General features: G+C 40.9%; 1 protein-coding gene across 2 annotated transcripts in view; it reads left to right on the top strand.

Annotated features, from left to right (window-relative positions):
- Positions 1–26,202, top strand: part of NCDN (neurochondrin) — a 29,402-nt gene extending 3,200 nt beyond the window's left edge. Inside the window, exons 1-7 of one of the 2 annotated variants that reach the window (XM_089686327.1) lie at positions 7,695–7,839; positions 8,961–9,092; positions 9,911–10,906; positions 13,329–13,570; positions 15,297–15,524; positions 18,524–18,666; positions 23,236–26,202. In XM_089686327.1, coding sequence (XP_089542453.1) covers positions 8,973–9,092; positions 9,911–10,906; positions 13,329–13,570; positions 15,297–15,524; positions 18,524–18,666; positions 23,236–23,672 — 2,166 coding nt within the window. In that variant the 5' untranslated portion in view covers positions 7,695–7,839; positions 8,961–8,972 and the 3' untranslated portion in view covers positions 23,673–26,202. Of the gene's footprint in view, positions 1–7,694; positions 7,840–8,960; positions 9,093–9,910; positions 10,907–13,328; positions 13,571–15,296; positions 15,525–18,523; positions 18,667–23,235 lie in introns of those variants that run through there. The other variant, XM_089686326.1, reaches the window with a different exon arrangement.
- Positions 26,203–27,826: the final 1,624 nt, after the last annotated feature.

Below are 27,826 nucleotides of genomic sequence, written 5' to 3'. Positions count from 1 at the left end.
TGGAAGAAACACAAAACAACTGTCAGTCTCCCTAGGTCCCTAGGGGATCAGAAAAGAACTGTCAAAAGTCCTGCGTAACAAGGTAATGGAACTTTATAAAGATGGAAAAGGACATAAAAAGATGTCCAAATCTTGAATATTCCAATCAGTACTGTTAAATCACCTATTAAGAAATGGAAAGTTCAGAGATCTCTTGATAAAAAGCCAAGATCAGGTAGACCAAGAAAGATTGCAGCCATAACTGACAGAATAATTGTCTGGGATTAAAAGAAAAACCCACAGGCAACCTCAAGAAAAATAGGCTGCTCTGGAAAAAGATGGTGTGGTTGTTTTTAAGATGTAAAATACAGTTATACTTGAACAAAAATGAGCTGTTTGGTTGAGGTGACAGAAGCTTTTACTGCACCAATGCCACAAAAAAACCCAGTTACAATATGCCTGACAACACCTTGACACTCCTAACCAGGCCTTTTTGTGTCATTGATGCAGTAAAGGCTTCTTTCTGGCACCTCGACCATGCAGCTCATTTTTGTTCGAGTGTCATCATATTGTGCTCCTTCGAAACAACCACACTGTCTTTTTCCAGAGCAGCCTGTATTTTTCTTGTGGTTACCTATGGGTTTCCCTTTGTATCCTGAACAATTCTTCTGGCAGTTGTGGCTGCAATCTTTCTTGGTCTACCTGACCTTGGCTTGGTATCAAGAGATCCCCGAACATTCCACTTCTTAATAGGTGATTTAACAGTACTGATTGGCATATTCAAGGCTTTGGACATCTTTTTATGTCCTTTTCCATCTTTATAAAGTTCCATTACCTTGTTACACAGGACTTTTGACAGTAGTTTTTTTTTAACCAGTTCCCAACTGCGCTGTAGCCGAAGCACGGCTACAACGCCGTTGGCTAGTTCTGGGACGACGTCCATGGATGTCGTTCCAGAACACGCCCCCAGCGGTGCACTGCCGGTGATCGCATCTGCCGGTGATCTCATCACGTGATACAGTAAAATGCCAATCACGGCGGCCTTTTACCATGTGATCAGCTGTGTCCAATGACAAATCACTGGGTAAATACATGACAGTGTTCGGCTGCACTTTCCTCATGCTGTCACAACATGAGGAAAGTACCGCTGAGAACCGGTAATTGTCAGCGAAGGGATCTGCAATAATCAGTGCCCTGCAGTGCCGTCCACCTGTGCCCTGCAGTTTTGCCCACCACTGCCACCCACCTGAGCCCATCAGTGCTGCCTATCAGTGCCCATCAGTGCTGCCTCATCAATGCACATCAGTGATGGCAAAAATGTACCTGTTCACGCGTAGGCGCCCCAGTGTTTGCTTTTACATTTATATGTGCGTATATGTGGGGGGGGCTTAATTTTTTTTTGGGGGGGGGTGTTATGTGCTTGGGTTTAACTTTAATTTTTTTTACAATTAACCATTTGCCTACTGGGCACTTCTACCCCCTTCCTGCCCAGGCCAAAAATGGTTTGGATACACAGAATATAACTGGTTACTGACATTTGTACAGTGAGGAACAGAAGTTCCACTCATTAAACTAACTTAGTAGCACCTGTCTGAGCTCTTTAAAGACACCTGTCCACCCCACAGTCAGTCAGATGCCAACTACTACCATGGGCAAGACCAAAGAGCTGTCAAATGACACCAGAGACAAAATTGTGGACCTCCACAAGGCTGGAAAGGGCTACAGGGACAATTGCCAAGCAGCTTGGTGAAACTAGATCAACTGTTGGAGCAATTGTTAGAAAATGGAAGAGGCTAAAGACGACTGTCAGTCTCCCTCAGACTGGGGCTTCATGCAAGATCTCACCTCGTGGGGTATCACTGATGATAAGAAAGGTGAGGAAGCAGCCCAGAACTACAAGGGAGGAGCTGGTCAATGATATGAAGAGAGCTGGGACCACAGTTTCAAAGGTCACTGTCGGTAGAACACTACGCCGTCATGGTTTCAAATCATGCATTGCACGGAAGGTTCCCCTGCTCAAGTCATCTCATGTCCAGGCCCGTCTGAAGTTTGCCAATGACCATCTGGATGATCCAGAGGAGGCATGGGAGAAAGTCATGTGGTCAGATGAGACCAAAGTAGAACTTTTTGGTCAAAACTTCACTCGTCGTGTTTGGAGGAAAATGAAGGATGAGTTGCATCCCAAAAACACCATCCCTACTGTTAAGCATGGGGGTGGTAACATCATGCTTTTCTGCGAAGGGGACAGGACAACTGCACTGTATTAAGGAGAGGATGAATGGGGCCATTCAGTCAGAGCATTGAAGATGGGTCATGGCTGGGTCTTTCAACATGACAATGACCCGAAGCACACAGCCAGGATAACCAAGGAGTGGCCCCGTAAGAAGCATATCAAGGTTCTGGAGTGGCCTAGCCAGTCTCCAGACCTAAATCCAATAGAACATCTTTGGAGGGAGCTGAAACTCCGTGTTGCTCAGCGACAGCCCCGAAACCTGACAGATCTAGAGGAGATCTGTGTGGAGGAGTGGGCCAAAATCCCTGTTGCAGTGTGTGCAAACCTGGTCAAGAACTACAGGAAACGTTTGACCTCTGTAACTGCAAACAAAGGCTTCTGTACCAAATATTAACACTGATTTTCTCAGGTGTTCAAATACTTATGTTCAGCAGTGCAAGACAAATAAATTCTTTAAAAATCATACAATGTGATTTCCTGAATTTTTTAATTTGTTTTTAAAATTCTGTCTCTCAGAGTGGGAATGCACCTACAATGTGAATTTCAGACACCTCCATGATTTCTAAGTGGGAGAACTTGCAAAATCGCAGGGTGTTCAAATACTTCTGTTCCTCACTGTAGGAAAAGTTAATCCAGGGAATATCCAATTGCCTCTCAGGGGATCAGGAAGGAATTTGTTTTCCCAGCAGGAGCAAATTGGATCAAGCTTTTGCTGTTTTTGTTTGTTTTTTTTTGCCTTTTTCTGGATCAACTGTGGGTGTAGGATTATAACTTTTAATTTATTTATTTTCTTTTAATGGTTGAACTGGATGGACTTTTGTCTTTTTTTCAGCCAGGATAACTATGTAACTAAATGATATGGAGGACAAAATCAAGGACTTTCAAAACCCGCTCGATGTGTCAATTACACTACACGAAATAATGGAGAGAATTCAACAACTGCAATTTAAAAAAGCCAGCGGAATGGGTAGAATCCTGCCAGAGATCATTAAACACGGCTCCCCAGATATACATGCCGCAATATGTAAAGTGTTCAATCTGGTCCTGAGTGCTGGTTACTACAGCATAAAAGTGAACGGGAAATAATAGAACACTTTTGGCAGGCCTGTGGATTCATTTGTTATTGTAATTTTGTAGTTCTTCCTACAGTGGAGGTGTACTTCATGTTATTGCACAATACATGACGCCATATTGATTACATAAGATTTTGTTGTCACTATACACTTTCATAGTGTCTATGTTATATAGTACAGGGATGTTGAATTTATATCGCCTGGCTCCCGGGACATGTAGTACCGAGCAGGTAGTTTTTTTTTACTTTCAGCCCTGCTGCGGGTAAGCAGCAGGGCTCACCTGTCAGGTGGAAGCATTCCACACAGTCCCAACTTTTTCCCTATGTGATGGAAAAAAAAAGTTTTTTTTTTTTAACCAGTTCCCAATTGCGCTATAGCGGAAGGACGGCTACAGCGCAGTTGTCTAGTTCTGGGACAGCGTCCATTGACGTCATTCCAGAACACGCCCCCCCCTGCACGCCCCCAGCGGCACACACCCGGCGCTGCCAGTGATCACTGTGTCCCACAGACACATTTGATCACGTGATATGGTAAATGGCCAATCACAGCGGTCTTTTATCATGTAATCCAATGACACAGCAGATCACTGGGTAAATACAGTTGACGATTATCGGCTGCACTTTCTTCACGCTGTTACAGCGTGAGAAAAGTGCTGCCGAGAAACGGCAATTGTCAGCAAAGGGGTCGGCACTGAAGATCAGTGCCACCCATCAGTACCGCCGATCAGTGCTGCCTATCCGTGCCACCTCCATCAGTGCCCATCAATGCTGCCTACCAGTGTAGCCTTATCAATGCACATCAGTGATGGAGAAAAATTACCTGTTTGCAAAATTTTATAATAGAAACAAAGAAATACTTTTTTTTCTCTTCACATTTTTTTCTTTTTTTTTTGTTTATAATGCAAAAAATAAAACACACAGCAGCGATTTAATACCACCAAAAGAAAGTGCTCTTTGTGTGAAAAAAATGATAAAAATTTAATTTGGGTACAATGTTGCATGACCGTGCAATTGTCATTCAAAGTGCGACAGCGCTGAAAGCTGAAAATTGGCCTGGGCGGTAGGGGGTAGAAGTGCCCAGTAGGCAAGTGGTTAATTGTAAAAAATGAAAGTTACACCCAAGCACATAACATCCCCCCCCCAAAAAAAAATTGAGCTGCCCCCCCCACACACATATATGCATGTACAAACGTAAAAGCACACGCTGGGGTGCCTATGCATGAACAGGTAAATTTTCTCCATCACTGATGTGCGTTGGTGAGGCTGCACTGATAGGCAGCACTGATGGGTGGCACATATGGGCGGCACTACAGGGCACAGGTGGGTGGCACTGTTGAGCAGCACTGCTGGGCACTGATCATCAGGGCACTGATAAGTGCCGATCCCTTCGCTGACAATTGCCGGTTCTCAGCAGTACTTTCCTCATGCTGTGACAGCATGAGGAAAGTGCAGCCAAATACCGTAAACTGTATTTACCCAGTGATCTGCTGTCTTATTGGACACAGCTGATCACGTGGTAAAAGGCCGCCGTGATTAGCCGTCTACCGTATCACGTGATGAGATGTGTCCACAGGACACAGCGATCGCCGGGTGCGCACCGCTGGGGGCATTTTCTGGAATGACGTCCATGGACATTATCCCAGAACTAGACAACCGCTCTGTAGCCGTTCCTCAGCTATAGCGCGGTTGGGAACTGGTTGAAAAAAACTACTTTTTTTCATCACATAGGGGAGAGGCTGGCACTGTGTGGAATGCTTCTACCTGAAAGGTGATCCCTGCTGCTTGCCCGCAGCAGGGCTGAAAGTAAAAAAACTACCTGCCCGGCTGGAGCTACATGTCCCAGGCGTCGACGATGTGAATTCAACATCCCTGTACTATATAACATAGACACTTTGAAAGTGTAGCTGAAAACTGGCGTGGGCAGGAAGGGGGTGGAAGTGCCCAGTAGGCAAGTGGTTAATTGTAAAAAATGAAAGTTACACCCAAGCACATAACATCCCCCCCAAAAAAAATTGAGTCCCCCCCCCCCCCCCCCACACACATATACGCACTTACAAACGTAAAAGCACACCTTGGGGCGCCTACGCATGAAAACGTCAATTGCGATACACATGTTACATATCGCCACGCACGCCAGAATGAGAGCAATAATTCTAGCACCAGATCTCATCCGTAACACTATACTAATGACCTATAAGGAGCTTTAAAAGTGTCACCTATAGAAAATATAGGGTGCTGAAGTTCGTCGCCATTTCACGAGCGCACACAAATTTAAGGTTTGACAAGTTAGATATCTATTTACTCTGTGCAGCCTCATCTTTTATATTTTACAGAAAAATAGGGTCATTTATTGCTTTTTTTTTCAGCCCTAAAATCAACTAACTTGTATTTATTACTGAAATTTTGCAGTAATATCACTCGACATAAAAAAATTGGAACTACCATTATTTTATTCTCTAGGGTCTCTGATTTTAGAAAATATATAATGTTTGAGGGTTTTGTGTCATCTTCAGGCCTAAAGTGTTTTTTTTTAATCTTGTGCAAAAAAATGCAAAAACGGCTCTGGCAGCGAAAGGGTTTAAGGATAAGCCCAACACTCCCCTTTCCTGACAAGCACCCAATCAGTGCTCACTACACTGCATGGTGTCTCTCTGCTCCCTGCTAGTCCACAAGTGCGGTGCTGGGGAGAGGCAGGGAGGGGAGGAGGAGATAAACAGCACAATATTAAACATTTAAGTCATCATAAAACCCCTTTTTGTTTTTTAAAACATTACTAATATCACCTCCATTTTGGTTAAAATTGTGTTTTGTTTTGTTTTTATCTGGACAAGTAGATTGTCATGAGGGATAGTCTGATAGTAGTATAAACCAGGGGGCAGATAGGTCACTCGTGATACTTCCCTTCATCACGTTATGTGCAGGGTTATAGGTGGTATTGTGGTCTGTAGATGTGGTACCATTATTTGTGATCTCTCTGAACTTTATACTTGTTATAATAAAGTACTGCATATTTTTAAAAAACTCAATATATATCCTTTATAAACCTTCATAACTAAACATGAGGTAGCAAGTCCATTTGTGTATATTTATGTTATTGCTGCAGACTCAGTCTATTGAAGTAGTGATCGGCATAAAATTATTATTATTACAGGTACTTATATAGCGCCGTCAATTTACGTAGCGCTTTACAGATATATAGTACATTCACATCAGTCCTTAACCCTCAAGGGGTGTACAATCTGAGGTCCCTAACTCACATTCATATATATACATACTAGGGTCAATTTAGACAGGAGCCAATTAACCTACCAGCATGTCTTTGGAGTGTGGGAGGAAACTGGAGTACCCGGAGGAAACCCGCACAGGGAGAACATGCAAACTCCAGGCAGGTGGCACCATCGCTCGGCTTCGAACTAACAACCCTAGTACTGCCAGGCAGAAGTGCTAACCCTTTATAACATAACTCACATCAGCATCACAATTACACCGCATAGTCCTGGAGTGAAGTCAGACTTCAAACATTGAGCAGGGCACCTGACATTTGTAAATAGGCATGTTTGTTTACCCAGCTTCTTTCTGCCTCAAGGTGCATTTAACTGCAGGTGAATAGGAAGCTTGAGTATACAGAATGCTTGCATAGGTGCCATACCAACATTCAGATGTGGGGAAAGTGTGTATGTATTTCAGGTATGTGTGGCATCAGGGGCAGAAATGTCTAGGTAAATACAAGAGTCTATTGTCCAGGTGTCCATAGGTATCGCTCCTATGTAGATTATTATGTAGTATACAAGTTATTACTGTATCTGGCTGGGGAAAGAGATATTGTGTGCATATGCAAGAGTACACCATCTGCTTGTCATTTTGATATCGTTCTAAGGCAGTTTATTTACTTTCATCTATGCATTGCTATAACAGAGTTGTAATTAAATCAATATATTCCATATATTCTGTCTGATACTAACTGGCTTGCTAGGAAGACAACAGAAACATCCCAAGACTCTAGTAAAAAAGATGGTCTACAGCTAATCACATTGTCCAGGTAGCCAGGTACTATGTGATTGCTGTGGGCTAATCACAAGTCACAACCGTAAGCAAGCTGTTCACTCATGAAACCCATTTGTGACAGTTTGTTTAGATTGTTATCATGTGATCATTATGAATGCCCCTAGCAATCACATGATAGCGAGCACTGTGATCTGCTGTGTGGACACAGTGGTCACAGGAGTGCGCTGCTGCATGCCCGGGGGCACACTAGGGCCCATATGCAACTGCCATCGTACAGGTACGTGACTGTGCCTGTACATATCACCCGCCCACAGCAAAATTATTGTGGGCAGATCGCCAAGAGGTTAAAAAATTGGAACTTCACTCATGTCTCTGCACAGCAGCGTTGTATATTGCAGGGCGTTGACATGTGGTGCCATCCAGTGTGCTGTGGAAAAATATACACACACTGCACATCACAACAGCATTGTGGCGTAAACGGGACACGTAGAAAACATTTCAGTGTTCCTTGCACTGACTGGCATCTTTATCCAGGCTTATTTTCCCCCTGGTAAGTTGGACATAATTCTTATTTTTCAGCTTCCTTTAAACAGACCAAGCTTCCCAGCAAACATTGTTAGAGTGTTGAAACAAACCATTCTTACAATGATCAGCTTTTATTCGTTTATGTAAAACCTTTATTCCAAAAGGAAAAAAGTGTTTGCTGTAACTGCTTAAAGTGTTAGCTGGAGTTAGGCTTTAATTTGTTAGTCAAGCCAATATAAATTTGCAAGTGCATCTAATACTACACTGTCCACAGGTTGACAATGCTTCTGACCACAGGTGGTTCCATTGCACCTTCATGAAGGGAGCCACCTTAAGGCAAGAATTGCATTATTGACTGAATCACCAGTTGAAAATAAAGGAAAAATACCTAAAAAAAAAAAAAAAAAAACATGCAGTCACCACATCTAAACATTGGTAAGCTGCAGTATGTTCATTTGTGTTTGTTTTGGTTTTAGATATGTTTTAAATATCATTCTCCATGAATATGGACTGGAATTGTTAGATTCTTCCTGTAAGACTACTAATCACTTCCTTCCAAATAAAAAAAAAAAAAAGGTAGCAGCCTTTCACCCTCTACTTCTAGGGTTAGAATCTCAGAAAGTTATTGTTCAAGTACCTGACTTAGGCTGGCCATACATTATACAATTTTCTTTGGAAAATTGCTTTAGACTTGCCAAAAACCATATAATAGGAGGTCAAACCTGAACAACACTTTCAATTGTATCCAATTAGGCAGGCCCTTGTACTACATAGTTTAAGATAAATCTAAAGGAAATTGGGCAGAAATTGGACAGAAAATTGTATAGTGTATGGCCAGCCCTAAAGCAAGGTCAGAGATTTTATTCCCATATATTGCATACAAAGATACAGAAAGGAGATCTAATAAGTGAAGTTTAAGCTTTGCCTTTTGGTTCTTTTTTAATTACTAGTTTAATTAGAGGCCATCAGATAGCTGTCTCTTATTCATTTGGATGTGAACCTTGTGTTTCCTGTTTTAGAGCCACTTGTGTGCACTCCTTGAAGATGTTGGCAAATTACGTTTCTTTGTAACTTTTTTAGCCACTCAAGTGGAAAAATCTTGAGGTGTTTCAAGCAATTTTAAAGTTTTATTTTCCATACTTCCAGATAATTTGCATTATGACGGCAAGATCAGAACCCTCTACAGATAAAAAACCTGTGAATTCTGCCTTGGAAAGATGTTTGGAAGTTCTTAAAGCAGAAAATAGTGACAGTGGGCAGTTTGCTGCACTTCTGTTGGTAAGACCTAATAAAGATTTGTTTTAGACGTATATGACTGTCAGTCGTTCAATTGATGGGTTATTGTCCAATGCCAGGAGGCCCTTGTATGATTGATTTTCCTTCATTTTGTATAATATACATGAAATGTGATAACTCCAATGCAAAGAGTTATAAAAGATTCTTCAAAGAATATGTAAACCCAGCATTTCATATTTTTTATATGTGCCTACTATACCACATACTTGTATGAAAAAGTATCCTGTTCTCTTTGTATTGCTTCCTTTTGTGTGAAATCCCTGGTGTTCCTGCTAGTCCCTGTGCTTTCCTATTAAAAACTGACCACACGGGCGTGCTTTTGTTGCTTCTGACTTAAACTGTTTCTAAATTAATAAAAATATTGAAAAAAACAAAACAAAAACTGACCACATTAAGCAGGAGAACACAGCATAGTCAGTTTTCTATCCTGTCTGTCCTCCAGTGATTAGACTTGTCCTGACATGATTATCCCCTGTACAGCTTTCACTGGGAAGTTCAGTGTATGCTGTTTCAACTCTCCCTGCTCTTATGCAGCTGAGAACAGAGGGAATATGATGAGTTATAAAAAAAAAAAGGGGAAAAAGGGTATTTATAATGGTTTTTTTTTTTTTTTTTTTTTTTTTTTTTGTGTTTTTTTATATCTGTACACAACATAAATAAATGTTTTGCCTTTCGTTTCTATTTAAAACTTAATGGGTTGTTTTACAATCACTTTATTTTTATCTTTTTATATTCTTTATAGGTTTGTTTTACTGCTTTGTATCTCAATAGTAATGGGAATGGTTTTTATTTATTTTTAGGTGACAAAGTGTGCCAAAGCTTCAGATTTGAATGATGGAACTAGGCGCAGAATCTTTGATGCAGTTGGTTTCTCCTTCCCAAACCGGCTTCTTTTCTCAAAATCTTCACCCGATGGGTGTCCTGAGTACATGCTTCGAAGTCTTGGCTTGACCCTGTTGGCTTGTTTTTGCAGTGACCTCTCTCTGGCCAATCATCCTCAGGTTCTTAATAAAATTCCAATTCTCAATGAAACTGTAAGTGCATCGAGCCAACAAGAATCCAAAAATGATTCTTCCATGGCAGAGGATGCCTATCAGTGCCTCATGGGCATTATGGCTGCTCCTGGAGGGATTAAACACTTGGTATCTGGAGGCACCATATCTTCTTTATGTCAAGCTTATTTGAATCACAGTCAAGGTTGGGAAAATGCTCTTAACGTTTTAACCACTTTGCTCACCTCTATGCCAGAAAAATCCTGGAAGAAAAGTCGAAAAGAACTTCAACTCCTATTGGTTAAGCTAAGTGAAGAATTTAATAAAGAAGAGGACATTCGTAAGTTCCACCTAGCAGAACTTCTTCCTGTGTTCCTACCTCCTTCACCCATTTTGACTGAGACTTCTTGGGGTAAAGACTGCTTAGAACATCTTTGTATGGGTTTATTTAAAGTCCTTAGAAGTAAGCTTATTGTTTCCCAGAGAGACCCGGCATTAAAGCTTGGAGCTTTACTTTCTCAAGTTTATGCTTCCTCTTGGATTTTCATTGAAGGAAAAGAGAAGGGAAGATTTTTCTGTTTACTGGTAAACTTGGCTTGTGTTGAGATTAGGATGGCACTGGAGGATCCTAATCCACTCAGTTCTAGGCAAGCTGTTGCTTCAGCTTGTTATTCCTTGATTGAGGTGGGCATTCAGGAGTGTGCAAAAGAAGAGGCACATCCCATGCTAACAGAGGACCAGAAGTTGCAGCTCCTTCAAGTTATACAAGAGGCTTGTGGAGCAGTGATGTACTACTTGCAGCAGGTATTTCGTGGTGTTATCAACTTTTGCATAGTCTTTAAAGAAGAACTCCAGCTTTCCTGTCACTCTAAATACTTTGAATCAGTTTGGTAAAACAAATTCTTACTATGCCAGAACAGTATGGTGCTGGGGCCTCTGTAATACACTGTATTGCATTTTCTACATATAGTAAGTGCTGTTTTCTTCCTGGAGAGGTGCTAGCATCTTCCCCTGCTATTTTGAAATGGAGAGTTACTTGCATGGAACCTCAGCCCATCAGGAACAGACTTGTATTTTTTTTTTTAAGATCATAACATCACTCACCCGCCTCTCCACCTTGGCCAGACTAAGATTGTATAAGATGGTTTGTGTAATGGTCATGACTGCTTTACAAATCATCTTTGTAGTAGGAGAGCAGCACTTTTTCACATACTTGTTATAGGCTAGGTTTTCATCAATTTTTTTAAGCTTAGTTGCACTACTAAATGTGATTGATTAGTGATAAATCACTAAACAGATAAAACACATTATTTGGTGTAAGAAACACAAGTAGCATATAGTACAGCAGTTCTCAACCTGTGGGTCGTGACCCTTTCACAGGGGTTGCCTAAGACCATCAGAAAACACATATTTCCGGTGGTCTTAGGAACTGAGACACTGCTCCTCTATCCGTCTCCAGGTGGGTCCGCCCACATGCAGATACGCCCACATTTCCCTGGACTGCGATGTGTGGGCAGGATGACATGCCGCCCCTGTAATCTGGCCACACCCCCGGGGTCACTCATCAGCTCCGCCTCCTCGCTGGTGATTGGCCGCCGGGACTGTAGCTCAGGAGATGCACACAGGCGGCCAATCACTGGCGAGGAGGTGGAGCTTGGAGAGGAAGAGCTGAGCGGCAGCGCAAAGATCAAAGAAGATCAAGTGAGGGAGCTTCTGGAGCGAGTAAAGAGGAGGAGAGCAGCCAGAGAAGGAAGACAGCTGACCGGTAAGTGTCTGTACTGTGCAGATGGTGCTGCTGATGGGAGAGGGATGGAGTGAGCCCAGGCTGCAGCAGGGGTCAGCAAGGTAAGTATCATTGGTGTCAGTGGGAGGAATAGTGCCCCATCATTGGTGTCACTAATACCAATGATGGGGCACTATTCCTCCCACTGATACCAATGATGGGGCACTATTTCCCCCCACTGACATCAATGATGGGGTACTATTCCCCCCCCCCCCCCCCCCCACACTGACACCACACTGATACCAACGATGTGGCACTATTCCTCCCACTAATACCAACGATGGGACACTATTCCTCCCACTGACATCAGTGATGTGGCACTACTCCTCCCACTGATACCAATGATGTGGCACTACTCCTCCCACTGATACCAATGATGTGGCACTACTCCTCCCTCTGAAAAATGACAGCTATGAAGTAGCAACAAAAATAATTTTATGGTTGGGGGTCACCACAACATGAGGAACTGTATTAAAGGGTCGCGGCATTAGGAAGGTTGAGAATCACTGATATAGTAGATCATTGTGTGATCAAGCACCAATAGCATCTACAGTGAAGGAAATAAGTATTTGATCCCCTGCTGATTTTGAATGTTTGCCCACTCACAAAGAAATGATCAGTCTAAAAATCGAATGGTAGATGTATTGTAACACCGAGAGAATAGCAACCAAAAATTCAGAAGAAATGCATGTCTAACAAATTATGCACTGATTTGCATGTTCATGAGGGAAATAAGTATTTGATCCCCTTCACAAAACATGACTTAGTACTTGGTGGCAAATCCCTTGTTGGCAATCACAGAGGTCAGATGTTTCCTGTAGTTAAGAGCTGGTTCACACCATGCCAACATCTGAATTGAACAGGAAAGAGCTGTGCGTTCCTTTTCAATTCACATGCAGTTCTGTGCTGTGCAATTTGAGCCTATTCATTTTGAAAGTGGCTGAAACACTGCATCAAAAGTAGCGCATGTACTAGTTTTTAAAACGCACTGCATCCTGATTCCATGGTACAAAAGTACCATGCGATCAGGTACTGGCAAACACACCGCATTTGTGATCTGTGTTTGGGGTATCGCGCATTCCTGTGCGATTCAGATGCAGGCATGTGAACTGAACCTAAGAGAGTATGTTGAATTACTGATGCAAAATTTTTCCTTTTTTTTTTTTTTTTTCTTTTTTCCCTGAAAACTTATTTGATGCCATACAATATTCTTTCCGTGGTCATAATAGTATATTGTACATGCTTTTATAGACTCTGACAGGTTAGCCATCTTGCATTCATTGTACACTACAGAGCTAACAGTGTGTTTTAACCTTTTCCACAAAAGGTGTTTCTTCTGTGCTTCAGATTAATTCTGTCAAAATAATGCTGACTATTATCAGATAAAAAAAAGTGATATAGTTGATATTTACTTCATTTGAAGCCTCACATTGGCTCTTTTAGGTTGGATGGGAGAAAGTTGAAGATCCATTTGTGCTGGCTTCTGTAAGACTACTTGGAGCATGGCTGGCAGAGGAAACCTACTGTCTTAAGGAAGAGGTCATTCAGCTACTTCCTTTCTTGATACATTATATGAGGACTTTGTTTCAACGGGGAGCTACCTGTAGAGCTCAACCTAAGGAAGTGTCTCAGGTGGCATTACTGTGCAGCAACTGGGGAGCAGTATGGCCAGGAGATGCCATAAGGTATGAGGTGTGTGTGCGTGTGTATACTCATGCAAGAAAGCAGTCTCCATTACTTTTTGATATTGGAAATTTGTATCCAATATGTGTGCCTAAAATAATGGCAAATAAATAATTACAAATTCTGTAACCGAGAGTTGCTAAATTGACATGTATGTTTAGACTAGGGGTGCACCAAAATGAAAATTCTGGTGCCAAAACCGAAAATTCAGGATGCAGTTGGCCGAAAACTGACACCGGCAGCGGGCCGGTGTAGTGATCTGTCATCGACTGTGTCGAGGTTTCTGCTTGGCCGTTATTGTACAATAGGCCAGTTGGGAAGAAGTTAAAGGGTGTCCGGTGCGCAGAATGCGCACAGGATGGGTCTCAGGTGACACCCATCCCATGCACAGACTGGGCCACCTGACACCTTTCTTATACACAGACTTCACCACCTGACACCTTTCCTATACACAGACTGCGCCACCTGATCCCTTTCCCATACACAGACTGCACTACTTGACACTTTTCCCACACACAGCCTGCGCCCTCTGACACCCATCCTATGTGCACCCGACACCCATCCCATGCGCAGCCTGCGCACCTGACGTACAGCATTTGTACGCAGGCTGTGCATGGGATGGGTGTCAGGACCCATTATGTATAGCCTGCGGCCCCTGAAACCAGTTCCATGCATAGCCTGCTCCCCTCACATATAGTAAACTTAAAAGTAGCATAGCTCAGTCCATCAAGTGGCATGGCCACTAACACTGGGCATGCGCTAAGGCATCACTGCGCAGCTCCCTCGTGTAGGAGGAGGGGTCAGCGCATCCCACATCTCTCCCCAGTCAGAACGTTGCAGGGCAGAACCAAAATACAGTGGCACCTACTTTCTCAATCTCCTCTCCTCTACTGCACTGGCCAAAGGATATTTTCGACGCCTGTATCAGTTTATTTTTTTATATCAGCAAATTGCTGATAGGACTCATTTCGGCCGAAGCAATTCAGCAACCACAATTTCACTGCATCCCTGCTTTAGACCCTTTTTTTTTTTTTTTTTTTCCTTTTGTTTAATGCTACTTTCAGGTCACTTGTTTAGCTAGCATTGCAGCCTATTCAAGCATTGCTTTTGGGCAGTAGTATGAGCAAATTATCTTGAACGTTGGATTAGTGAAGTATATACTGTACGTAAATCTCTTTAACCGACCAGTGATTTTAATTTTTTTTTCTTCTATAAAAAGATAGCAAGAGAACACTCTCTTCACAAACCATTTTAGATTTTTTTTTTTTTTTAATTGCAGTTGCCTTTTTTAATTTAAGTCTGCAAAATGATTTTCCTAAAACTGACACATGAAGTTATTGCCTTCTTGGAACAAAGTTGTGTATACGTTTGTGTACAGATGGCAGCCTGATCTGGTTTTGAGCATTTGATTGGCTTTCTGTTTTACACTTCGTTCTGTGTGTAACTTGAAGAGAAATGTCAGGTTTTCCCTCTTTAAAATCAGTTTATTTTCTGACTAGAGAATATTTTTTGTAGACTTTTTAGCATGTCTTGTTGCAAGACAGACTGCTCAAGTGGTGACAATGAAGGCAGGTCTTCCTATTTAGCTATTTGAGAGAGGTCAAAGTAAGTTTTATAATAAGGTCTTATTAGCTGAAGTGAATGAATGTTTGGCTGTTATGTAATTGGCAAAATTGTTTTCTGATCTTCTTATATGTCCTTCTAATTGCCATTTGGCTTACTTGCTAGGTTCCTGCTTCCTGCTATGTGCCATCTAAGTGCAGAAGAATTACCACGAAGGATACTGATCTCTGAGGGGGTCCCTGCATTGTTATGTGACTACTACAAATATCAATGGGAGGTGTTCTCATTGAAAGATGATCTGTCAGCAGAAGCAAGAATTGAGGCTGAACTGAGCATGCAAAGCTGCTGTGGTGTCTTCCTTAACTTGGCGGTGACTGAGCCAGCACTTGTTGGGTATGTTTTGCTGTATTTTTTTAATTATTTTTTGGGTGAGTGTGGTGTTTGGTTTTGTCTTTTTTTTTTTTTGTTTTTTTTTTTGTATGAGCGTCTCAAATCTGTGACCTTTTTTTTTTAGGTTTCAAATTTTTCAGGTGATTTAGTTTTTGCATGCCCTTCTATAATGTTTTTGTTAGAGTTGGTTTTACTGATATACACTCTTTCTCTTTACCGATTTGTAATCTTGGTTCTGGCCTTTAAGACTGCCTGAAAGATGTCTTTGGGTTAAATGCTTAGTGAAAGCAGATGGAATCTTGGGCTTACGTGTCTCAGAAATGCTTGATATTTAACTTTATACCAGTCAGCAGGATTGCATTATTTATGAACTATTCATCATTATTATTCCCTTTATCCTCACATAGTTGACACATCCTTCAATATTCCAGTTTGACCCCATTGTGTGCAGCTCTAATTTATAGTCTAAAACACCCTGAATGAAACTGTATTCTACTTCCAGTGTACCTGGATGTTTTCAGTACATAGTTGCACTTAATGCACGATGTTGCAAGGATGCATGCTCTGCTGGGGATAAACAAGTCCTTGCTAATGTGAGAAATTGACCTAAAATGTTGTATATTACTAAAATATGTTTTAGAGAATTACTCAAGAGCAGGTATTGATTAAGTTAAAGTAATAATAAACACTGTTTAATTTACATTATCCCTTCTCTATATGTATATTGATAATGGCCCTGTATTTATTTTGATTTAAAGCGGAACTACAACGTGTGCACAATTATTAAGCAAATTAGTATTTTGACTAAACCATCATTTTTATGCATATTGTCCAACTCCAAGCTGTATAAACTTGAATGCTTTTTGGATTTTTAGCATAGCAGGTGATGTGTATTTGTTTAATGAGGGAGGGTGTGGCCTAAGGAGATAAACACCTTATATCAAGGTGTACATAATTATTAGGCAGCTTCTTTTCCTCAGGTAAAATGGGCCAAAAAAGAGATTTAACTGACTCTGAAAAGCCAAAAATTGTAAAAAGTCTTCCAAAGTGCTAAGATATTGACGCGTGATCACAGAGCCATCAAATGTTTTGCTGCAAATAGTCAACAGGGTCACAAGAAACATGGAAAAAAAGACACAAGTTAACTGCCAAGATTTGAAAAGAATCAAACATGAAGCTACCAGGAACCAATTATCCTCCAGTGCTGTCATATTCCAGAACTGCAAACTACCTGGGGTGCCCAGAAGGTGTACAAGGTGTTCAGTGCTCAGAGACATGGCCAAGGTAAGGAATGCTGAAACCCGACCACCATTGAACTAGACACAGAAGATGAAATGTCTAGACTGGGCCAAGAAATATCTGAAGACAGATTTTTCAAAGGTTTTGTGGACTGATGAGATAAGAGTGACTCTTGATGGACCAGATGGGTGGGCCTGTGGCTAGATAAGTAATGGGCACAGAACTCTACTTCGACTCAGATGCCAGCAAGGTGGAGGTGGGGTACTGTTATGGGCTGGTATTATTAAATATGAGCTGGATGGACCTTTTCGGGTTGAAGATGGACTCAAAATCAACTCCCAAGCTTACTGCCAATTTTTTGGAAGACACTTTCTTCAAGTAGTGGTACAGGGAAAAAGTCTGCATCTTTCAAGAACACCATGATATTTATGCAGGACAAAGCTCCATCGCATGCATCAAAGTACTTCGCTGTGTGGCTAACCAGTAAAGGCCTTAAAGATGAAAGAATAATGACATGGCCCCCTTCCTCACCCTGACCTAAACTCTGTTGAGAACTTTATGGTGAAGGAAAACAGTACACCTCTCTGAACAGTGTCTGGGAGGCTGTGGTGGCTGCTGCACAAAAAGTTGATAGTCAATAGATCAAGAAACTGACAGACTCCATTAATGGAAGGCTTATGACTGTTATTGAAAAGAAGGGTGACTATATTGTTCACAGATTTATTTTATCTTTTTTTTAAATGTCAGAAATTTTTATTTGTAAATTGTGAGTTGTTTATTTTCATCTCTTAAAGTGAGAATAACAAACAAGTGAGATAGGGAAATTTTCATTTAGTTGCTTAATAATTCTGTACTCTAATAGTTGCCCAATAATTGTGCACACATAGATATTCTCCTAAGAAAGCCATAACCTCACTGTAGTTCAATAATGAAGTTATTCCTCAAAAATACAACTTGCCTAATAATTGTGCACACAGTGTATATTTGCATTGAATGCAGTCATGCTCTGTCCCCTGAACTCCCTGTCTGGGTATTGATCACCAGCTGCTGTCATTGGCTGGGCAGAGATGGCAACATGTGCGCGGGAGTTCCATGGCCCTGAAAGCACCACTCCGCTTAAAAAAATCGATTAAAAAATCGACTGAGCCAGGAGAAAAATTACTGGACGAACAGTGAGTGCATCTGATCGGATGCAGTCACTATTTGACCATTCAGGCAGCTGGCAGTGGACATTCCTCCATCCACACTATTCGAGTGTATGATAGTGGCCCTAGGATCGACATGTATTTGTTAAATGGACTGTTTGCATAAATGACAGACAAACCAGAAAAGCCCAACTCTAACACTGTTTAAGCATTTACTACAGCAGCTGGCTTTATTTTTCTTTTGGGAGAAAAGGTATTGGCCATTAACAAAAAAAAAAGCTAACAATTGTAAGCATCTCTACCAGTGTAATGTTTTTATTCCAAACCTGAAACTGCAACATTTACTCAACAACTTGTTAGAGGAAAAATAAAGCATCTACTGACGGGATCAACATTTATTAAAACCTTGTTAAGGCAAAACTTCTGTATTAACACTGCTGACAGACTGTATCATTTGTGTTTTGCCCTGCCATGAAGGTCCTTGTTCATCTACTGTGAGAAATACCATACTGTGCTGCATAATTTTTCATTTGTGTGTGTTAGTGTTTTTGTTTAGGGGTTTTTTGTTTTTTGAGAATAGTTATTTTTTTCTGTTACCTTTTCCTTCTCTTGTACTAGCCAGGAAAGCTGCTTTGTGTCTTTGTTGAAGCTTTTGGTGCAGTCTCTTCCTGTCCTGCTACTAAATGGAGGACACATGACTTTGGCAGCAAATATTTCTACTTTGGGACTGATGATAAGCAGGTTATTGGCTAAAACTCCAGGTATGTTTATTTACTAATGCATGCTTCTTCTCTTGTTCTCTTGTGCAGTTTATCTAAACAGATGTTGGTTGAGATAGGGATTGTCAAGCCCAGTAAGAGTATTGTATATTAGCATAATTGTGGACTTGCAGACAAGTGCATGCCCAGCCCTGAAACCCTAAAATTCGGTGAGGGCAATTTATCAAAACTGGAAAACACAGAATCTAGAACAGCTGTTCTCCTCATCTTCAGCCAAGGAAGCTGCCATTTTAGCCTCTGTTCGATCTGCAGCTGCCATGGTGCCGCACATATGATCAAGTATGACACCAGCCATTTGATGGTTTGACAGTTTGGTTGACCGCACAAATGTGACAGTTAGCTTTCCTGGCTTGCCAGAAATGTAACTGTTTTTTTTAAAGGAGAAGTACAGCCAAAGCTCATTGGCTGTACTTCTACTGTGAATCAAAGGAGTGCAGTTTATTCTGCACTCCTTTGACGTAGGTAAGCATAACTTCTAGAAAAAAAGCTTAAACTTCTCTTTTTAAGTATGGGTTTAGCTCCACTTTAAATTAACTGAAGCTAGAAGATGGATAAATGTGCATAACAGCTTTCCCACAGAAATGTAGTAATATTTGGTATGAACCATTCAGAAGCCAGCACACCTGCATACTGAATTACATTGGAAAACTGTTCAATAGAGATGGATGTGCAGGTTTAACACATTTAGACACTGATGCTATTATACAGGATCTATGAAGCACCAACAGATTGCACAGTGCTTTACAAACTGAAGTGGGACTGTACATTTACAATACTATTCAGTGCAAGTGGGAAAAGTGGACCCTGCTCGTGAGAGCTTACAATATAAAAGGGTCAAGTGATACAAAAGGAAATAATTGTGATGAGCTGATGAATAAAGTAAAAGTACAGTTTACTAGGTGGAGGTTGGATAGGCCTGCCTGAAGAGATGAGTTTTCAGGAATCTCCTAAAGGTGGAGAGAGTAAGGGGATAGCTGGCCAGATTGGGGTAAGGTGTTTCAGAGGATGAGAGAGGCTCAGGAAAAATCCTGAAGGCAAGCTTGGGAAGAGGTGACAAGGTAGCTCAGGCGTAGGAGGGCTTGGGAAGAGTGACAAGGACGTTTTAGTTGATATTTTGTAACAAGGCTGATGTTTTATCTTAAGTCAGAGTTATGGATGGCTTTGTGTTTTTTGATTTTTTTTTTTTTCCAATTTGTTAGGCAAGACGTAGCCAGTGGGGTTTGGCAGGGAAGGTTAGTGGGCACTGAGTAGTTAATGAAACGGATGATTACAAAGCAATATTGTGGCATCTGTAAAATCAAGCTTATGGGTATATCATAAATCAACCAAATATAAGTGATGACGGCCTTTTACAGGCAGTGATAGCAGCTGCCCCTAATTGGTGAATAAACACTAAAATGTACCGAATAGTGAATAGATAGGCGCTTACTCAATACAACATATGTCAAATAATAACAAAGTGCTCTCCCAACACCATATGAGTGATATGTTGGTATAGAATAACTTAAAGTCCAAAAAATTTAACCTAGGGAGTGAATAACAGTCCTATGAAGCCGGCTTGTGGTGTCAGTGTGACAAGCCACATACACAGCATGCTCACATTTTCCCTGCACATTCATGCTGTATACGCATCAGGCTGAATGTTGGAAGATTCTGGCTTACAAGGAGAAGCTATCTGGAGCAGTATCCATCTTAAGGGCATTGGAGATTTATCTTGGGAAGAGCCTAGAACTGGGAACCCATTCATTATTCATTTGTCCAGGGTCATATGACCATCTATTTGGGGGGTCTATGTCCTCTGTTCCTTGGAGAGCCATCTACATGAAGGAGACCAGGAGGTCCATCCTATAAAAGCCTGCAGTTGCTTGACCTTAGAGCGTTATTTGACCACTGTGACAGGGGTCAATAAGTTCTGAGGAATTCACCTGTCGCACACGTGGTGGAAAAGGAATTTTTTTGTACTCCGGGATACCCTCATATGGGACTGTTATTCACTCCCTATGTTCAATTTTTTGGACTTTAAGTTATTCTGTACCAACATATCACTCATATAGTGTTGGGTGTTATTATTTGACATATGTTGTATTGAGTAAGCACCTATCTATTCACTATTTGGTACAATGAAATGAATGAGTCTGGCAGTGGCATTCATGATGGACTGAAGGGGGGAATAGTCTATATAAAGGTAGCCATCGAGGAGGAAGTTGAAGTTGAAGTAGTCATGGCGAGAGATAATCAGGTAGTGAATTAGTAGCTTTTTGGTGTCGTTGGTTAAGAAGGGATGTATTTTGGAGACGTTACAGCGGTTAAGGTGGCAAGATTTGGACAGTGCTTGAACATGGGGCCAATGGCAGCGGTCCACGATTAAGCCTAGCACCCTGGAATAATGGGAGGAACTAATAATTGTACCAATAATCTCGATGGAGCTGCCAAGGAAGAGAGAACAAGGGGATTGAGTCTGAGAAAGTGGTGTGACATCCATACTGATATGTCGGTTAGTAAATGTGATGTGCAAGGACACCGATGAAGTGAGCAGAGGTGTAGAGAGATAGTAGATTTGGGTGTCAACATAGAAATGGTATCAGCTGATCCAGGGGGGAGGTGTAGATAGGGAATAGGTCCTGGGGACAGAATCTTGATGGACACCTATGGAAAGAGGAAGAAGAGAAGATGAGGTAGAGTTGTAAGCGACACTAAGGGTGCAGTGAGATAGGTAAGAGGAGAGCAAAGTTGCAAAGGACAATGAAGTGGAATTTCAGGATGAGTGGGTGGTCAACTGTATCAAAGGCAGAAGAGAAGTCTAAAGCAGGGTATACACAGTTTATTTATTTTCATTTAACCTGTGGGTTTAATGGGGAAAAAAACGCACATGCACAGAAATGATGTGCGTATTGACCGAGTCAACCAGCTTCTTTTGAGCAGACCAGGGCTGCACATGTACCGAAATTCGGCCAGTTCCTGCCCGAACCAGCTGAATTTCGCTACTTGTATACCCAGCTTAAGAGTACAAAGAAGTTATCTTTTGATTTTAGCAGATAGTAAGTTGTTGGTGAATTTTGGGAGGGTATGTTTTGCAATCTATTGGGCAATGAGTGCGTTAGTAGAGGTAGTGGAGGATGAAGTAGAGCGTGAATGGATATTAAAAAAAAATTATATAAAAAGTTATGAGTAGTTCATTTGGGAAGAATACAATACAACTATTTAATTACATTTGGAAAGATGGTTAGCATGTCCCTAATTTTTAATACAGCTGGTTGAACGGAAAAAGAAAAAAATGCCCAATGTATGGGCTAACCTCTCGAAGAAGTTAGGCCGGTCCCTGCTGAATTGGCTGAATTTCGATCCATCTATGGCTAGCTTTATTCTAAGCATGTAGCAGATAGTCCCCTTTAGGCTTTTAGCAAAGAGCAGTAGGCTGCATTTAGCTTAATGGTAATGGCAAATACAATTAAAGTTTTGTACAGGTATGGGAGCTTTATAAGTAATAGGTGGTAATAGTAGCTAAGCAAGCCATAGATTATGTAATTTTCTTTCCTTCGGGCACGGGAGAAAAATTACTTGATTCCCCTTCTTGGAGAGTTTGCATATACACATTCCATGGTAAGTTTGTTTTCAGCCCTGGTTAACACCAGTACGACTTGTCATGCAACTTGACAGTTCAAAGTCGCATGACAAGTCGCTCCCCATTTGTAACAATGGAACAGTTCAAATTGCTGCGACTCTGAAAAAGGTTCCTGTACTGTTTCTGTTCGACTTCATTGGAACTTGCATTGACATCTGTTAAATGAAGCCGCACGTGAAATCGCATTAATAGTTGGCATTGAATTTGTGCTGAAATAGTGTGATTTCAAAGACACACAGGTGTGAATCAGTGCTTAAACTGTTTTTAGCCATTTTAGAGGAAAATGTTCAGATAGTGGTCTGTCAAGTGAAGCTCCATAGACATTTGGTGAGTCAGCAAGGCAATGACACAAAACCCAGTATTAAATCAGAAGGTGATTTGGATCTGGAATGGACAAGTCTCACTCCAGATCTCAACCTGTTTGAGATGCTTTGGTATGACCCAAAGAGAACTTGAAATATACTGACAGACTGAAGCAGTTTAATGAGAGAAGCTGTTGTAAAATTTGCAAGTCTGAGCAGCAGCTACAGTTAGCATACAATATAGTGGATTGTGGATCCATCCATGTTTTGTTTCATAGTTATATGCAAGGTTCCCTTATTCAGGTTTTAATTTTTTTTGTTTTTTTGAGGGATTTTTGTAACTGTCTTTTGCAAGTTAAAAAGTGAGGTTTTTTTTCGTTTCCAATTTTTTTTATTGAAGTTTCGACAGTGTAAGAAAGGAACAAAATTACAAAACTTCATCAACTGTTCGCATTTTCAAAGAAGTGCTTTGTAACCGAGAGAAACACAATAGTAGTAATGAGTTCCGCATAGTGTAACACAGTTGAGAGTCAAGTTAGGCATTTTTTTTTAAAAGCTGTTTTTTTAAGACAAATAAATGTAGTATAATAAAAGAAAATAAGCTTAAAATATTTTTTTTTCTCTCAGCTTTGCAGGAGGACGCTTCTAGAAATTTCTTCAAGGCTGCCATTCAGTTCTTAAGCTGCTCTCACGTTGCATCCAATGACCCAGACACAGGAAAATATCACATTATGCTTTGTGAGGAGTATTCTGATGCTTGGGCAGATATATCTGAGTTGTGGTTCCTTGGAGTACAAGCATTCTCTGCCTGCCTTCCTTTGTTGCACTGGTTGTCTCCATTAGTACTAGAGTCTGGCTGGTTGGACAGTGTGCTATCTCTTTTGAGCCAGGTTTCACCAGAGTCTGTCGACTTAGAAGTAGTGACTGTGCTGCAGGCTCTTTTCACAGAGCTGGCTCAGAGCAACGTGTCTTGCAGGGAACTCATTCTGCAGCAAGGAGGGGTGGAGCTGGCCAATTTATATGGCATGGCTGCTCTGGAACAATGCTTGTCTGAGATACAGTGAAAAAATCCTTGTGCAACAGTATCTTTTTCTTGTAATTCATATTCTATAAATATTGGAATTCTTGCCTTTCATAGCAATGTATAGCACTTGTAAAAATTATAGTGAAAAATGAATTCAGTTCAAAATCAAAGTGTTTATCTAGCCATAAACGTTCTAATAAATAAGATATTATAGATTGGAGGAAGGATTATTACTGTTATCTGGGGCTCTGTTAGAGAGGTTTACCCTCACTTCTGTCCTGCTCAAAGCAGTTTCCTGACACCTTAAGTAAGGGTACATTTGCAAAAGAGGCACAGAGAGAAATAAAAAGCTAACAGGGGTCCTAGCCTTCCTCTTCTCCATTGCAGAAAGCATTTTCTTAAATTTCATGTTTAATGTAATGTCCTATGTTTATTGGCCTAGCTGGCCCCAATCAAACTATTGCATTATCTGTATGTAGCTGAAGCTTTGAAAGAATGAATGCAAAGCTTTCTCTGATTAGCTGAGGCAGAGATTGTGCTGTCATTTGCCCACCTCTCCACCTCAGCCAAACAGAGGAAGCTTTGTATTCATTCAGAGAATACAAGGCGTCTTGTGAATGGTTGAGCGTCGCTCAGCCCAACTCTATTTTGTTCCAGGAGTGGGATGGGAAGGCTACATACAGTTAACAAAGCACACTCAGCAAGCGCACGTTGGAGCAGTAAATAGTTAAGTTGGGCTAGCTTTGGGCCTCATGTAGGTGGCAGTATAACCCAAAGATTAGCTTTCCTGTGTCCCTCAATGGACTCTTAAGAAAGAGTCTTCCTAAGGAGAGATGAATGCCGCTCCAACCAGTCCACATGGATTGAATAGAGAGTGTTTGTGTTGGCCTCAGCCCTCACTCCAGTCATGCCCTCTGACGCATTTTGCCGCGCCCGTCGGGTCTTGGTCAGAGCTCAGGTTCTGTGACCAAGACCCAATGGGTGGGGCGAAACGTGTCAATGGCATGGCTGGAGCAAGGGCTGAGGCCAACACAGACACACTCTATTCAATCCATGTGGGCTGGTTTGAGCGGAGTCCATCTCTCCTTGTAAACCTACACCCCTGGATAAGTGTTAAGTATCCCTTCGCTTCTTCTTTGCTAAAATGCTGCCAGCTGGACAGGAAGTGAATGTAAATATCTTTTAACAGAGCTTTGGATAGCCATAAAAACCTGACCATGATTCTAATCCATACCCTCTCAATCAAGAACTAAGAAAAATGGTTTTGGCTAGACATTCATTTTAAGAATAATTTTATAGCGTGTTCATTTAGACTTCCTTGCACTGCGGTATAGGAATCCGAATTGCATGCATAGTTCAACATGTAAGGCAGCAGGGTCAGTGATATAGGTGAACAGGCTGTGCAGTATCAATGCACAGTGATACGGCAGGCCATATTCCTACTATACACAGTGCAAAGTGATTTGCCCATGTCTGTGTTGAGATTTTGGCTCAAAACATTTGATATTTACTAAGCTGTAGGAAGCTGACATATGAACATTTAATTGTGCAGTATTTTTTGTTTTAATTAAAACTGTGTAAAGGCCCTTGCATAAGGAGGGACTAAACAGTGGAGATGCATAATACCCTTTGAACAGCCATTACTCTCTGGACTAATGTTGGCCATATTGGTACATCCCCTTATTTTTAATTGTGTGTTTTTTGGGGTTTTTTTTACAGGATAAGATTTTATGTTTGTCTTGTCGACTTATCAAATTACCAATATTACCAAGTAAAGAACATACAATGTATTATTTATACAATTAAATCATATTACATTAAACAAATCTGAATGCTCTTCCTTATTGCATTGATTTTTGTGTTTCTGGCTGATCAAACTGGCAGCATTTGATGTATCCCAAAAAAACGGTGACATGTCCTGCTGAACATTTGACTTCTTTCAAACGTCCACCTGCAATGAACGCTTGAAATGGCATGTTTGGCATTTGCTCAGTTTCCTTTAACCAATTAACATTTTCTCAACCATCTTAGATGGTGCACAGTGGGAGGGGCATATACTAAACCCCCATACACATGCAACCTATCTAACTGGTTTCTAGTTTAAAATCAGAGGACTTAATTGAAAGTATTTGCAGATTTTTGTATAAGATATATGGCATTGTCAAGGATTCTCTATAAAGTGCTGTAACCTTCCAATCAATTATTACAACAGTGGGATGTGTATAACCATCATAATTGTACTGAAAGCAAACTGATCTTGGGTATTCCAACACACCCTGCGGTGCATGCCCCATTAAAAAAAAGGCCAGCAAAACACACCTGAAGACTTTTTATGTGCATGCATTCAGTGCAACAAACACAAAAAGGATTAACTGCTGATTCATTTTAAAACCTATATGGTCAGTACAGATCTTCTTTTTGGAATGGCAGTGCGTGTGCTGGGGAATTCTGTTGTTGTGCACTTGGTGAATACCTCTCTCTCTGTGTGCTATCCATGTAAATTTTCATTCATTGAGTAGCTGACATTTTTTTTGTGCATTAAAACATCTTGTTTAGGTGGTTCTTGTTAATTTTTTGTTGTGTGTATGCCTAACTTACTTTGAGAAGGTAATAGAAATGGAATGTATTCAGTCATGCACCTGGCATGTGCCACGATGAATGGAAAGATGTTTTCATATCTTTTCTATGGACATTGTTACAATAGACAGTGAGCCCTGGAGTGGCTTGTTATCAATAGGGAATCGTTTGTAAGTTATCTATTATAATTTTGGTAAGTATCAGATATGTATTCTAAATTCTGAAGCCAGAATGTACATATACTGCGGCAGGACGGCACTGCTGCGCGAAATCACGTGTATATATGCACGTGATTTCGCATATCTGGTAGGGGGGCGCGCGTGAGGCGCGTGACTACCCTACCCGTGCTGCCGATCACGGCCGTGGGTGTCAATCACCGGGTCCCAGCCGGAGCCCGGTGATTACCAGCAATCACTGACAGAGTACGGCTGCAGCCCTCCTCCCTGTCAGTTTCCAGCATACTGTTCCGGAGAGCAGAGTGCAGCTTTCTGGATCAGTGTGTTACTGTAAAGAACACCCCAACCCCTAGTGAAACACTCCCCTCACACAGTTAACCCTTTTACTGCTTTCAAAAGTTAACCTCTTCCTCCCCAGTGCCATTAGTACAGTGTAAGTGTTGTTTTTTTTTTTTTGCACTGAGGATGTCAGTGACCCCAAGTCTGTTCCCCCCAGTGTCAGAATGTCCGCCGCAGTCCCGCCATAAGTCGCTGATCGCCGCCATTAATAGTATATAAAAAAAATGTCAGTATATATACTGCCATTTGTAAATGCTATAACTTTCACATAAACCAATTCATTTACACGTATTGGAATTTTTTTTTAGCAAAGACATGTTGCAGAATACATTTTGGCTGAAATTTATGGCGAAATTTTGTTTTTACATTTTTTTACTGGACATGTTTTATAGCAAAAAGTCCAAAATATTGTTTTTTTTTTTTTTAAAATTGTGGGGTTTTTTTTGTTTTGTTTTTCTTTTATATTGCAAAAAATTTAAACCGCACATGCGATCAAATACCACCGAAAGAAAGCTTGATTTGTGGGAAAAAAATTACGTAAATTTCATTTGGGTGCAGCTTTGCATAACCGCAGAATTGTCAGTTAAAGTAACGCAGCAACGTAACCCTGCCAAAAACGTCTCACGTGTGGTACCCCCATACTCAGGAGAAGTAGCAGAATGTATTTTGTGGAGTAATTCCACATATACCCATGGTATGTGTGAGCAATAAATCATTTAAGTGACAATTTTGTGTAAAAAAAAAAAAAATAATAAAAAATTTTTTTTGTCATTTTCCCACAAATTTGTGGAAAAAAAATAAGTCTTCCATGGACTCAATATGCTTCTCAGCAGATAGCTTAGGGTGTCTACTTTCCAAAAAGGGGTCATTTGGGGTGTTTGTACTATCCTTATATTTTAGCACCACAAGAAATGTGATAAGCAGTCAGAAAGTACACCCTGTTCCAAATTATTATGCAAATGATATTTTTTTCATTTACCTAAATAATTGATGTAAATAACAGTCAGCATAATTCTCATGTTATCAACTATTAAGAGTACAATTCAAATTTTACTGAACAAACCTCCTAATGATAACAGTATTTTTTTTAAACAAACTTACA

The sequence above is a fragment of the Staurois parvus genome, unplaced genomic scaffold (genome assembly GCF_062004578.1).
Source record: "Staurois parvus isolate SC_StPar_1 unplaced genomic scaffold, SC_StPar_1.0 ptg000394l, whole genome shotgun sequence".
Lineage (NCBI taxonomy): Eukaryota > Metazoa > Chordata > Amphibia > Anura > Ranidae > Staurois > Staurois parvus.
This window is presented reverse-complemented; position numbering and strand designations above follow the sequence as displayed.